Source organism: Gopherus evgoodei, chromosome 10 (genome assembly GCF_007399415.2).
Source record: "Gopherus evgoodei ecotype Sinaloan lineage chromosome 10, rGopEvg1_v1.p, whole genome shotgun sequence".
NCBI lineage: Eukaryota > Metazoa > Chordata > Testudines > Testudinidae > Gopherus > Gopherus evgoodei.
In genome coordinates, this window is record NC_044331.1 from 53,339,162 (window position 1) to 53,352,895 (window position 13,734).

The 13,734-nt window shown below is 47.9% G+C and overlaps 1 protein-coding gene across 1 annotated transcript in view; it reads left to right on the forward strand.

Annotated features, from left to right (window-relative positions):
• Nucleotides 1–13,734, forward strand: part of MGRN1 (mahogunin ring finger 1) — a 113,689-nt gene that overhangs the window by 67,742 nt on the left and 32,213 nt on the right. The window contains exons 8-10 of the mRNA XM_030578844.1: nt 8,550–8,559; nt 9,197–9,242; nt 11,250–11,297. Of these exons, the coding sequence (XP_030434704.1) occupies nt 8,550–8,559; nt 9,197–9,242; nt 11,250–11,297 (104 nt within the window). The remainder of the gene's footprint in view (nt 1–8,549; nt 8,560–9,196; nt 9,243–11,249; nt 11,298–13,734) is intronic.

Below are 13,734 nucleotides of genomic sequence, written 5' to 3' on the forward strand. Positions count from 1 at the left end.
TCCCCAGAAAAATGAGGGTGAAAAGCGTAACCCTCGTTCTATTCCTTCTGTGTGTGGCTTAGAGGTGCCGACCTTTTCAAGATTTTAACATGTTGTTCTCCCTCTTTCCCAGTGGGGTTGAAGTTACTGGCCATGCCTCATGTTCTCCTCTGCATTTGAAAAGGTAAATGAGTCTTGCCATTCGGCTTCCTTTCCTGTGTCCGCATAGCCACGTGGATGGAAGTGTCCATGGTACAGACTGTCTGTCTTTTGTTCTGTTTGTACAGCTCCTACTTTGCACAGTGGCTCCTGGTCCAGGACTGGGGCGCCCGGACGCTACCATAATATGTAACATACAGGTGTATTCAGTACATAGAGTTATGGTGGTCACCAGACAATTGTAGCAACATCTCCTGGCCCCTGAGGATTGGAATGATTCCAGCATCCAGATGGTTTAAAATGCGGTGGTGTTTAGACAAAAGAAGTCTGTCATGGGATATGGTCAGAGCCTTAAGATCTATCCGTCTGCAGGACCAGATCTGCTATATGACTCTTGGTCTGAGATTAATCCTGTTAAAGACTGGTGCTATGTCATATGTGAAGACCAGTCCTCAGTGTTTGGGATCATGGTAATAGTAGCTTATTCCCAGCCAGAGGGCAAGCCTAAACCATGGTATATTACAGGGAACTCTTCTGTGTGGATAGGTCCTTGTATTGATTGCGTCTCCCCCTGCGGCAGGCAGATTCTGATAGCAGTGCAGCTATTGCTGCTCCATGCTGCAGCTGTTAAGGCCTCTTAGTGGGAATACTGAGGTTGTTCAGTGAGTGCAGTGATGCAAGCTGCTCTTGAGGGTGAGGCAGGAGGAGCTGGCAGAGCAGTTAGAGGGAGCAGCATGTTTGCTTTTCTTTTTTTTGAGCCCTTGGGTTGGGGCCCTCCGTTTGGGTGGAGAGAGCACAGCTGGGGGTGCCATCTGCCAGCTAGGGAACTATTAGCACAAGGAAAAGGCAGCTCTCATCTCCCCTGGGAATTCCCTCCTGCCCCTTCCCTAATTCTCCTGGAGCAGGAAGAGCAAACTTGCTCTCTCTCCCAGTATATCTGGCTCTGCCCATACTGTGAATTGGGCAAGAGGAGGGCAGGTATTGAAGCCTGCGATGATCAGAAGCTAGGCTGTTGCCTGCAGAGGAAGTCCTCTAGGTGGACCCGTTGGACTATGACGAGATATGGGAAGGATCAGACCCTTGTTTCCATGCAAGACAAAAGTGAATGATGTTGCTTGGTGCCCGTGAATTAACATCTGTAGCCAAGCGTTCCCTGCCCCCAAGACCCTTTGTTATTCCCTCGCTGCCGCCTTTGTGCCCTCTTGGCAGTAGCTAGAGCCAAATCCACTGCCAGTGTAATTTGTATGCAGGACAGTGAGAGGGATGGGGTTTGTCTCGCCACTATCTGCTTGAGAAGACCGAGCTCCCTACTCTTGCATAGTGCCCAGCCTCCTGTGGTTACGGAGCTGGAGTCCTGAAATGAACCTGGCTCTGCATTCCTGGCATCATATTCTAGCACCATGTGGCCAGCCTTTATTATAAACACTTCTTATAGACATCTGTTCCCCGGGGCCTCTGGCTGATGGAGCAAGTTTTGTCTCCTGAGCTGTGAGAATTGGCACCTCACTGTGACTGATACCAGAAGGGGCAACATTCCATGGTGGCATGTTAATTCTGTTAGAAATCATTAGGGCTGCTGTGATAGTTTCCATTTCAATAGCACTTTCTTCTGCCCCAGAGTCCAACGCTCTGGATGCACAGTGACACCGACACTCAGCTCACTCTGGGAGAGAGGCAGACCCAGTAACCCAGGCCGGTATGTTGCCGGTGGGGAGGAGCTGAAATTTACAATGATCTTGTCCCCCAACAAAGTGCCCATGGGCTGCTTACTCTCCAAGCAAGGGCAGAAAGGATCTCGGGGATCTGAGCCCTCCTGGAATTTTCTCAGCTTCAGAAGATCCAAAGGCCAAACCTGTAATTCCAAGGATCTGGGTGCTTTTGACCTGATGCATAGAACACCGAGATCCCAGCTATTGTAACATGGAGGTCCATGGGGTTTCGGCTGAAGGGGACGCATGCCAAGCGCACCTTCTGCCAGGTGAGATGAGTGGCTCCCTAATATTCAGAGAGCAGAGCGGGTGCTCAGCAAACTCAAAGGCACCTAAAGCTGCCCTGGGACATTGCATCATGGTGCTGCGCTCAGTCCAGTGCCCAGACCTCTCTGATACCCCATGTTTGAGCACAAGGACTGAGAGTGCACCATCATTCCTCTTCACTCCCCAGCTGCTCTGGGCTTGCTTGCCCACCAGTGGGCATCACCCACTCTTGGTGCAGCCTGCTCTGGTATTGGTGGTTTTCTGGGCAGTCCTGAGTGCCTCCTGGCAGACTTAGCTGCCAGACTGCGTCAGGGAGCATTGCACAGCAGCCCCTGCCTTCAGTCCAGCCAGTGTGGAATGGAGGATGGAGTCCAGGGGCAATAGGGAGTCTGTGATCACTGCATGGTGCTCCTCTCATGCTGTGGAGGGGGCTGATGGCCAGCTGATTCTAGACTGAGGTGGGACACACCCATGGCTCCTTCTCCTAAACCATACCCCCCCATCTTCCTGCCCCCATAGCTGGCCCTTGGTTTCCTGTGTCTTCTTAAATGTCACCTTAAAGGCTAAATGCAGACCAGCCCTCCCCTGTTGGGCCTGGGACAGTCAGGCAGGACACCTTCTTCTTTGGGGAGCCTCCCACATCCTGACCATGTTACGAGGGACCAGCTTATCTCCTTTATTTCCTTGTTTGGCCCCCTGTGTCCTGGGTTACTGGCGAGCATGGAGGCTTATTCTTTGCTGGTGTTTGGGAGCACGGTGGTGGGGGAGTTGGCCTGATCATGGCCCCTGTGTGAGATGTATGCAGTGCAGGAGGGTTGAAAGAGGGTCGGCTGGGGCATGTGAAGGGGGGGTGGCAGTGAAGAGGAGTAGCTGGTTCCCTGTTTGCAGGCTGAGGAGCACTGTTGCCTGCACCTTGCCAGCAGGCAACTTGTAGTGAGTGGCGGACTGTGGGAACTGTACAATTTTAACGTTAGGGTGTTTTATAGACGGGGGTTCTTTATCAGTTCCATCACTGAGCAATGTGTATATCCCCAGGGCAGCCTTGGCCTCCCTCAGATTGCTCATGCAGCAGGCCGGATCTCTAGGTGCCTGCATGGAATTCACGTTGCTGGCTGATGCCAGTTGGGTCCTGCAATGGCAATTTCCGGACATGGTACCTACTGCTGAGCAAATGGAGGGAGCAGCTAGGACCCTTCACCAGAGGGCTAAGCAGCTAGGAGTCTTGGTGGGAGACGGGGGAGGGTGTCAAGGGAGCCATGGAATCGGGATATGGTCCCTTGACTTGCTTGATGGATTGTGATGCAGTGATGAGTGATGCGTGTTTGTAACTTGAGAGAACATCCTGCCGTGATTCTGTCATGGCTCCGAACTCTGCTCGCAAGGCTGAGCTACCCCACTGCAGTCCTGAACAGAGAGCTCGGAGGTGCAATGACCATAAGGACTGTGGCATCATGGGTGCCAGATATCAGAGCTAGGAGGAGGTTGAGCCTCCCCAAACAACCCTGCATGGCTCTACCCACACTCCTGCCCCAGATTCTCTCCTGCTTCCCAGCGCTCTGTGGCGCTTTCCCCATGACCGGGGCCCCAGGCTGGGGCTAGTGGGGGCCAGCCTGCAGCCAGGAACTCTGGGTGGCTGGAGCTGGTGCTCACACTGCCCACCTGGCGCTCCAGGCCTGGGGCACTCAGGTGGCCTGGGATGTGTGTGGCCTTTGGGCTCTGGTGGGAAAAGGGCACGGGGCCTCAGGTAGAAGGAAGCTAACCTTCACGAGCCCACGGTTCACCCACCACCCATGTTTGGCAGGCTAGGGAAGGCAAATCCAAGCATAGGTAGAACATCAGCAAAATGTCTCCTGCAGCCCCCACACTGCTCATAAAAGGAATACAGGCTTCAAGCAACCAGGAAGCTGCACATTTTCTGCTCTACCAGCCACAGCTTTATTCCTTCCAGACAACCGCCATCCCATCCATGCCCCTCCCCAACCTTGTTTGCTTAAATCACATTTACTCTCCTTAGAAAGGTCCTGGGCTGTTTGAAGTGCAGGCCATTAATCCAAAGCAGTTTTGTTTGTTAAGGATCCAGTTACGGCCGGGGCCACCAGAGCAAACGGAGAAGGGTGCTCGCAGAACTCGGACATACCAGCAGGCTTCAGTAATTTGCTGTTTATATATTGGTAAAACAAACATGTAACCTTGGCAGTAGGTGTGTAGTCTGCTGGCCTTGCAGCTCTGTTGGAGGAGTAGACTTGGCAGCTTGGTGTCTGACTGGAAAATAGGGCTCTTGAGTCTTTTTGTGTTTCATGTTAACGATGCAGTTCTTTCCTTTTTATGACTCCCTCAGTGAACAGATGTGTGCTTACATATGTACACACCTATCTATCTGCTAGATGTTTCCCAGGGCTATTAAATGTCTTGCAGTAAATCTCCTTTCCCGTCCCCAAAATATCTCAATCAGCTGCTTCTTTCCTGGGTTGTAACTGACTAGTTGCCCCTTGAGTGTCCCCAGGAACATGGAGGAAATGGAAAAAAGCACAGTGCCTCGGAGTCCCACCTCTAGCATTCTTTGCATGTAAACTTGTAAACTTATTCCCACTCTAGACATGCCAGCTAGATGAGTTAAATACAGTTCTGATCTGAAAATGGTATCATGGGGCTCCATGTTAATTGTGTCCATGACTCGAGATCAAATCTACACAGCTGGCAACTAAAGAGATGGCTTTTCTGCCAGCCCTGCACACTCCCCAGTGCTCTCTTTGGCTCACTCTTCATCAGCAACAATTTTCCAATGGGATGCTACTGAGATAATTTGGGTGTGGAAGAGCCAGATTAGATTCCAGGTCCCCATCTCAGAGCTGGGCTGGCTTTGGAGCACTCGTCGCAGTAAAACGGAGTAATCTCTTTTAGTGTGTAAAGAGTTCTGGCTCTGAATACCCCCAGGGAGAAGGCTTATTGAGTAAGGCGGGGCTGTTTTGACATGTCCCTTTTCAGTGAAGAAATGCCCTGTAAATTGTTTTTCACTGGACTTCTTTGCAAGGCTTCCCCTTCCATTTTCAAATATCATCTGCAACAAATGAAGTTTAACACCCTGATTTTCAGTCTTCATAGAATCATAGGGTTGGAAGAGACCTCAGGAGGTCATCTAGTCCAACCGCCTGCTCAAAGCAGGATCAACCGCAACTAAACCATCCTAGCCAGAGCTTTGTCAAGCCAGGCTTTATAAACCTCTAAAGATGGAGATTTCACCACCTCCATAGGTAACCCATTCCAGTGCTTCCCCACCCTCTTAGTGAATTAATGTTTCCTAATATCCAACCTAGACCTCCTCCACTGCAAGTTGAGACCATTGCTTCTTGTTCTGTCATCTGCCACCACTGCCTAGCTCCATCCTCTTTGGAACCCCCCTTCAGGTAGTTGAAGATAGCTATCAAATCCCTCCTCACTCTTCTCTTCTGCAGGCTAAATAACCCTAGTTCCCTCAGCCTCCCCTCATAAGTCATGTGCCCCAGCCCCCTAATCATTTTTGTTGCCCTCCGCTGGACTCTCTCTAATTTGTCCACATCCCTTCGGTGGCGGAACCAAAACTAGACACGATATTCCAGGTATTGTCTCACCAGTGCCGAACAGAGTTCCCCAGTTCCTTCCTCCCCCTGTTTTTAAAAGTGTATGGAACTCTTGGAGTGTGCCTGCATGGGACAGTTATTCCGGTAGTAGGTAAAGTGTGAATTTAAATCACTGTAGCTATCCCAGTATAACTCTCCATGTGGACACTCTTATTCTGGTAGGAGTACCTTTTCTGTTTCAATTTGTTGCTCTGGAAGGAGTTTGAACTAAACTGGAACAAAAGCCACTAGCATTCCAGAATAAGTATGTCCACATCAGGGAGTTATTCCAGTATAGCTACAGCAGTTCAGCTATCGCATTAGGATTATACCAGTATAGTTAGAAGTTCCCTGTCAAGCCCTTAGGTAGCAATTAAGTGATAAACAAAGCTGTTTGGCTAGAAGGAGAGCATTACCTGTGCTGTTCTTCCTTCAGTCCTGGTTTTCTTCCCTCCCACATTTCTTGTGAGAACCTCCTGCAAAGTTGGACCCATACTCTGTTTCCTTTGCTGAGAGCTCAGTCCCTTTGTAGCGCTGATTCCTGCGCTGTCCTGGAATCCTCCGGACCCCAGTGAACTGAGACACTTGCTATAGAACATATTAGGCCATGGTCAAGTGGGGGAGTTTGGGCTCTTCTGAAGTGCATCTTAATTGAGGAGAAAATTCAATGAAAGGGGAGAGTGAGGGATGGCCCAGCCTGGTGGTCCTGAGGTTCTGGGAAACTGCTGCTAATGATCCTGGGCAGTCTCAAGGAAAAGGGTGCTAAAAGCACACAGAGATACCGCTCTTTAACGAGTGTTGATAGTGATCCCAAGTGCTTAGAGCTCCTTCCATCTACAAACCTCAGCACACTTTGCAGAAACTCATCCAGGCCCTTAGCCTCTGGGAGGCAGGTGGGAATTGGTTCCGTTTTATGAAGGGAGAAACTGAGGCAGAGAGTGACTCAGTATCTTGCCTATGGTCACACATGATCTGTGGCAAAGCCAGGAGTATGACCCAGCTGTGACAGGTTCGGTCACAGAGACCCCCTTGGGACTGTCTCCTGACATGCTGAAACTACCTCTGAGCCCGTTTTCCCTGCCAGCTTGGGACTCCAGAACCCTGTCTTGTTGAGCCAGACACACTACTCCACTGCAAGACAAACCCAGGGTCTGAACCACACCCCCAAAGCTACAGACTTTAACCAAAACTGCTCAGCAGGTTTCCTATCTCCAGCACCCAGACACCCAGTTCCCAATGGGATCCAAACCCCAAATAAATCCGTTTTACTCTGTATAAAGCTTATACAGGGTAAACTCATAAATTGTCCGCCCTCTATAACACTGATAGAGAGATGTGCACAGCTGTTTGCTCCCACAGGTATTAATCACTTACTCTGGGTTTAATAATAAACAAAAGTGATTTTATTAAGTATAAAAAGAAGGATTTAATTGGTTTCAAGAAATAACAGACAGAATAAAGTAAGTTACCAAGCAAAATAAAACAAAACACGCAAGTCTAAGCCTAATACATTTAAGAAACTGATTACAGGTAAATCTCCTCCTCAGAGATATTCCAGTAAGCTTCTTTCACAGTCTAGACTCCTTCTTAATCTGGGCCCAGTTGTTTCCCCTGGTACAGTTCATGTTAGTTCCAGCTCAGGTGGTAACTAGGGGATTTCTCATGACTGGCAACCCCTTTGTTCTGTTCTACCCCCTTTTATATCTTTGGCACAAAGCAGGAATAACTTTGTCTCTCTGGGTTTCCACCCTTCCTTCTAAATGGAAAAACACTAGGTTTAAGGTGGATTCCAGTTCACATGTCCTGTGAGACTTCTTTACTCACTGCTGGCACTCATTTATACAGGAAGGTTTACAAGTAAACAGAGCCATTTACAACCAATTGTCCTAGTTAATGGGAGCCATCAAGATTCCAAGGCACCACTAATGGCCCACGCTTTGCATAGTTACCATAGGACTTCAGAGTAATACTTCATATTTCTAGCTTCAGATACAAGAATGATACATTCATACAAATAGGATGAACACACTCGGTAGATTATAAACTTTGTAATGGTAGCTTACAAGAGACCTCTTGCATAAAGCATGTTTCAGTTACATTATATTCACATTCCAAGCATATTTTCATGAAGCATATGGAGTGCCACGTCACACCAGCTCTCCTGGTTCCCAGGCCTGTGTTCTCCCCATGCATCCTTCCTTCCAGTGTCATGGCTTACTGTTAGTCTGTAGGCTCTGTAGCATGCTCCTGATGATGACTCTACAGCATGGTGCTCTTTGTGTGGGTGGGTGTGTATGTGTGTATATATATAAATAAATAATAGGTGTGTGACTGAACTGGGACCTTCTGGAGTCACTTTCCTACCTCTCTGCTCTCTGACTGGTAAATGTGAAAAGTAAATGTTGCAAAATTCAATATCTGCATATTGCCCTTTGAGAGCATCATTAAGTGACAGACTTCATTAGGGAGCTTATATTCTCTTGTATCTGTTGTTCGAATTCCTCTAGTCTGCCCATCTCTGCTTTGTTCAGACACTTCTAAAGCAAGAAGTGGGATTCAATTTGTCATTGTTGTTGCTAGAGAAAATCTGGGTCTTAGAGAGTGACAAGATAGCCATTCAAGGGCCTTAAAACACATGCTTTGGGCTGTGCGTCTTCATGTTTAAAATCTCGAAAAGAGAAGGGCGCTTTCTGCTTATGTGGGTATCTGTCTGTGAGCCCTGCCCTGCTCTCTTTCCTCTAGGCCAGTGGTTCTCAACCAGGGGTACGCAGAGGTCTTCCAGGAGGTACATCAACTCATCTAGATATTTGCCTAGTTTTACAACAAGCTACATAAAAAGTACTAGTGAAGTCAGCACAAACTAAAATTTCATACAGTGACTTGTTTGTACTGCTCTGTATACTGTCCATTGAAATGTAAGCACAATATTTATATTCCATTTTATTTATTTTATAATGATACGGTAAAAATGAGAAAGTTAGCAATTTTTCAGCAATAGGGTGCTGGGACACATATTTTTGTCTGATTTTGTATGCAAATAGTTTTTAAGTGAGGTGAAACTTGGGGTACTTAAGACAAATCAGACTCCTGAAAGGGGTACAGTAGTCTGGAAAGGTTGAGAGCCATTGGTCTAGGCCACACCTTCAACCTGATTGTTATGTGAAGTTGCAGAGGGCATATTGTGGTAGGTGTTTCCCCTTTGATTACCTGACCCCTCTGTCCTGCTGACCTTTTGATGGTAAAATTACAGCTCTGGCTGCTGCCACCAGCCAAGTTCCCGACATGACCCTTGTACGTTTGCCCATTCACATCCATTCTTTCTAGCCCACATCAATTCTCTCACTTGTCATTTTTGCATCCGGAGATGTATTTGTAGAGCCGTTAATTGTTTAACAGGTTTTTAAAAAGCTCCTAGCTTCAAAAATCATTCAGCAGGTTTGCATTTCCATCTAGCACAACCGGGTACTGAGGTGGTAACAGAAGCAGGGTGACGGGAGGTGAGCACCTCCTCAACGGGAGCATTGAGAAAGATGTCACTAGAAATCTGTGGTAGCCTCACAAATAAATGTTTGATGCCTGCCTCTCCTGTGCTCGGGTGTCGATAAGTAGCAGGATAGAAACCATAGTGAAATGTCTGAATTATAAAGTAAGACACACTGAGTTTGCAGGAATTTTTAGCTGAGACTAGCTGCTTGCTCTTCATGCCAGTTCATATATAGGGGCCTTCTTTCTAGCAGCTGACAAACTTAAGAGTTTGTACAAACACAAAACAACAGTGTCATCCCCGTAGGGTAGACAGACCCCGCTGTCATGCTCTGGGGGTGCTACATGGTTGTGCACACACCACATGGAAAACCTGCCAGAGTCACTCGCGCTGCTTCCCAACAAACCCTGACTGTGACAAACCTCTAGCGAGATCAGGGACACCAAAGGCACAGGCAGACGGTCTATTGAGAGAACCCCATTGCTGGTCTGAGTCTAGTCCCAGGGACAGATGCTCCTTTGTCTTCAGTTAGTTTCCTTACGTTACAATAGCAGCTGCAGCAGTGTAGTGGCAGCTTCAGAAATCAGGAAATCACCTACTAGAGAAACCAACTGGGCAAATGTCCCATTTTGGATAAGGTCCCACCCGTGGGACGTTTCTCCAGATCTCCTGGCTTGGTGTGGGAGTCGCATGAGAACAGTCTCCTGCACTAGGGTAGCACCTAGTGGGGGCCTGGCAATAGATACATTTTGAAGGGATTCTGACTTTTTGACCCGAGCAGCTTCCTGTGGCTGGGTCCATTATCAATATGCAGATGATGCCCAGGACCTGCTACTGGAGGCCCAAATGAACTTGTTTTCAGGATTGTGGTTGAAAGGAAAAGTCAGTCTCTCTGCGTCCCCTTGGGCGGCCTGTGTGGTTTGCTCATGAGGCCACAGGCCAATGTACAAACAACTTCAGTTTAAAAAATATATATATATCTAATAGTTATTTCATTGGCTTCTGTTTTTCAATGGATGGAGCTGTCTCCTCCTGGTAATTACAGCCCCTTATCTGCGGTGCACTGCCCCAAAGCAGGAGCACATGGTGCTGGACGTATTACCAGTCAGTTTGACATAGTTCCATTGTCCTGCCATACAGAACTGCTTTGGGGAATGCCAGTGTAAATGATTCTGTTTACTTAGTTTCCTTCCTTCCCTGTAGGTCTGTAAAGGAGACCACACAAGCTGTGTGAAACTCTGCAGGGAAAGTGTTTGTATTTCCTCTTGTCACTAGGTCTCTGGAGATGTTCTTACTCCCTTCACACTCTGTAAGGCAATACACTTAAAATAACCCAGGTACTAGATAAAACTAATCTCCCTCATCCCACCAGGAGGCCCCTCCTGACTTCACAGCAACCCTTTGGCTTGTGCTCCCAGTGAAAGTAACTTTATCCTTGGATGGCAAACTCCCAAACAGCCCTTTCTGCAATGTGGCTGCTTCCCCAAAGCAAAAGCTGTGGCTTTTCTTTTCCCCCCTGCTGATGGTAATTTTGGAGCACACGTTGCCTCAATTACAAAATCAAAGGGCTCTGCAGAACATTGAGCCTAGCTGTGGCTGAAGGGTCTTGTGCTGGGAAGCTGGGGTAGATTCTGTTCTGGTCTAGCTTTTACAGTCGATTAAGTAAGCGAGGCCCATTAGCGTGGTAGCAGTAACTAAGTTTGCAGTCACAGGAGCACATGGTGACCATCTGTAAGTCCGATCTGACTCTCTGCCACATGCTCTGTGTGTCTGGCAAATGCTGGGAAAACCACAGCTCTGCCTGGTTGTGGGATGAGGCCCTTAGTCCTGTAAAGCTTCAAGTGACACTTGCAGATAGATAAAGTAAGGTCTAGTCCTGGTGCAGCATTGAAGGATTGTCTACACAGGGAAGAAGCTCTCAGGACCTGGGATGCACTAAGTACTATGCACTCATTCTCTGGGTGGACACACTAATTGTGCATTGAGTGTCTTTGCATTTTGCTTTGGTTGTTTCCGTATAGTCTGTTTAACTTCTCTGTCTTATCTCCCCACCAGCACGTGGATGGCAGCTTCTCTGTGAAGCCATTAAAACAGAAGCAAATTGTAAGTATATGGTCCTTGTTTATACCATTTACAGAAAAAAAATGTGCTGGGTAAAGATGTTTGCTGCCATCCCAGAGATGCCCATATGTGCCCAATGGGCAGCTGCATTGGCAGATAGCCAGGAGCCCAAGGGCTGCACCTCATTTGTCTGGATTAAGGAGCAGATTGTAGCCTTCCTCTTCTTTATTGTGAAAGTGGGGCCTGTGCAGCCAAAAGGTGCCAGCATTGCGCTGTGGGACCTATAGTGTCACCGGGCAGCACCCTTTGCACTGGCTTAAGTGGTGCATTGTGTTTAGATCAACATCTGTCATTCTGTGCTCCTGGGTCTCCATATCAGACTTAGGCATATCAAAGTGGTAAGTGCCTTAGAAATATCTATTGTCCTGATGTCTTCACTAAACTATATCAACATCAGTTTGAGGCCTATCTGAATTGCATCATTGCTGGATGTGTCGGGCAGCACAAACACCACCTGCTCAGAATCTACTCTGTGTCCCTTCAGCTCTGTTCTGTGAGAGAGGCTCTAGAAGTCTAACTGGGTGGACCATTTTTTGGCCATCCCAGTGTTAGCTACCTCCCCAGAACTGTTAGCTCTTTCCCTTGCACAGCTGCGTCTTAGCTAATTGCAGGGATCTCTGTACTTGTTTTCTCCCTGCACAATGTGTCAAGTGTCCTTATTCACTGAGGAAAGGAAAGTCTTTTTCTGGTGATAGCCTAGAAACAGCTGGGGTGACAGGAGCAGTCCAAAGAGATCTAAATGGAGGGTGCTTGATCCACAGGCAGCTAAAAGGAAACCTGGGAACAACTGCAAGAAAGCAGAGATAGAAGAGCTGTTAACTTACCTGATCCATCCTCCTGCCAGTGCAGAGGGGCTTGAGAGAGATGGCATGGATGTTGCCTAGCCAGGACGAGCAACAGTGAAGCCATCATATAATTCCAAGCAGAGTTGAAGGGAATATCCTGAGAGCTGGAAGACTCACAAGACACCGAGGTTCCCAAGGAATTCAGACTTTGGGGGAGACATTTGACGTGATCTCTCTGCCAGGCGTAAGGTGAGGTGGCTTGGGGGCACCTGCAGTGCGCAGGGCCTTGAAGAAGATGCAGCCACAGATGTACAGCTGAGGTAACGGAAGAGCAGGCTGTGGTGAATGCAGGGGCTATTCAATCTGATCCAGAAGCAGACTGGGTATGTGCAGTTTCCACTCATACCCTTGCTGGAAGACCATTCTAAACTGGTTATATGATATTTTTACAGGTGGTCCTTTCCCTCGTGGGAATTTGTCTGAGCTCACTGTGACATGAGCTGGTGATCTCATCAGGTCTGCTCGGCAGGGAGGAATTAGTCCAGCACATCTCATGCTGAGGACCGGAGGCACCAGTGATGTGGAGTTTAAAAAGAGCAGCAGTTTATTTACAGTTAGACTTCTTTGTAGCATAGCAACAGGATTGATAGCATGGCAAAAACCCAGCCTGATCATCTTCCCCTTCTCCCTCAAGTCGCCATTGGCAGCCTCGCTTCCCTTCCCATGGCCAAAGCTTGCAGAGTTGGTATCAAGTCTGAGTTGGCCTTTTCTCTTCCCGTCCAGGCCCTTCCTAAATCCTACTGTTGCGTTCTTTGCATTTTGGAAACTCGTTCCTTCCTCTCTATCCCCACTACCAAATTCATCCATTCTGTGGCACCCTGACTGATGACCACCTTGACTCTATGACGTGTATTGCAGTTGCTCCTAGGAGCTAAAGTCATGGCCCAGGACACCATTGTATTAGACACTGAATAAAGACTTCTGCACCCACCCGTTTCTTTCCTCTCCCCTGTTCCAGTCCACCCACAGTGCCACTGCCCATCCCCTCCTTTCCCATCACCTTAATCATGTCTCCCTCTTCTTTGCACCTCACTCAGCGCTCCCCAAGACTTTGAGTGCCGGGGTTTGCTCTTCCCTGGAAGATGTGTGCCTTATTTCTAATGTGAATATATTCAGTTTTTGGATGAAGCTGCATTTTCCCTGTGCTGCTTTATAGAGAGCATTGCCTGCTAGAGCACTTTGTCCTGATGGGCTGATAGAACTCGGTGGGTGGGGGAGGTTTAAAAACCATGCCTCTCTGGAGCTTTTAGGTAGTGCTTTTTGGGAGAAAAAAAATAGCAAGGTAAAAAGCCGCTAAGATGTGAAATGATGTGATGCCTTGGTTTGATGTGGACGTCATTAATAAGTTGCTGTTCTGGTTGGTCTTTTAGTAGTGGACTCTATCTTTGATCTGTGATAATCATAATACTTAATAAGGGACATTTTCCCAGCGCTGTGCAAACAGTAACTCAGTTTGCTTGCCTGTTTCTACAGCCGGTGATCTAATTTCTGCACCTGTCATTTGTTCTTGGTAAATACTGTTATTGCCGTGGCGCATCTGACGCAACTGGCTGGGCTGTTGTCTTTATTCACTA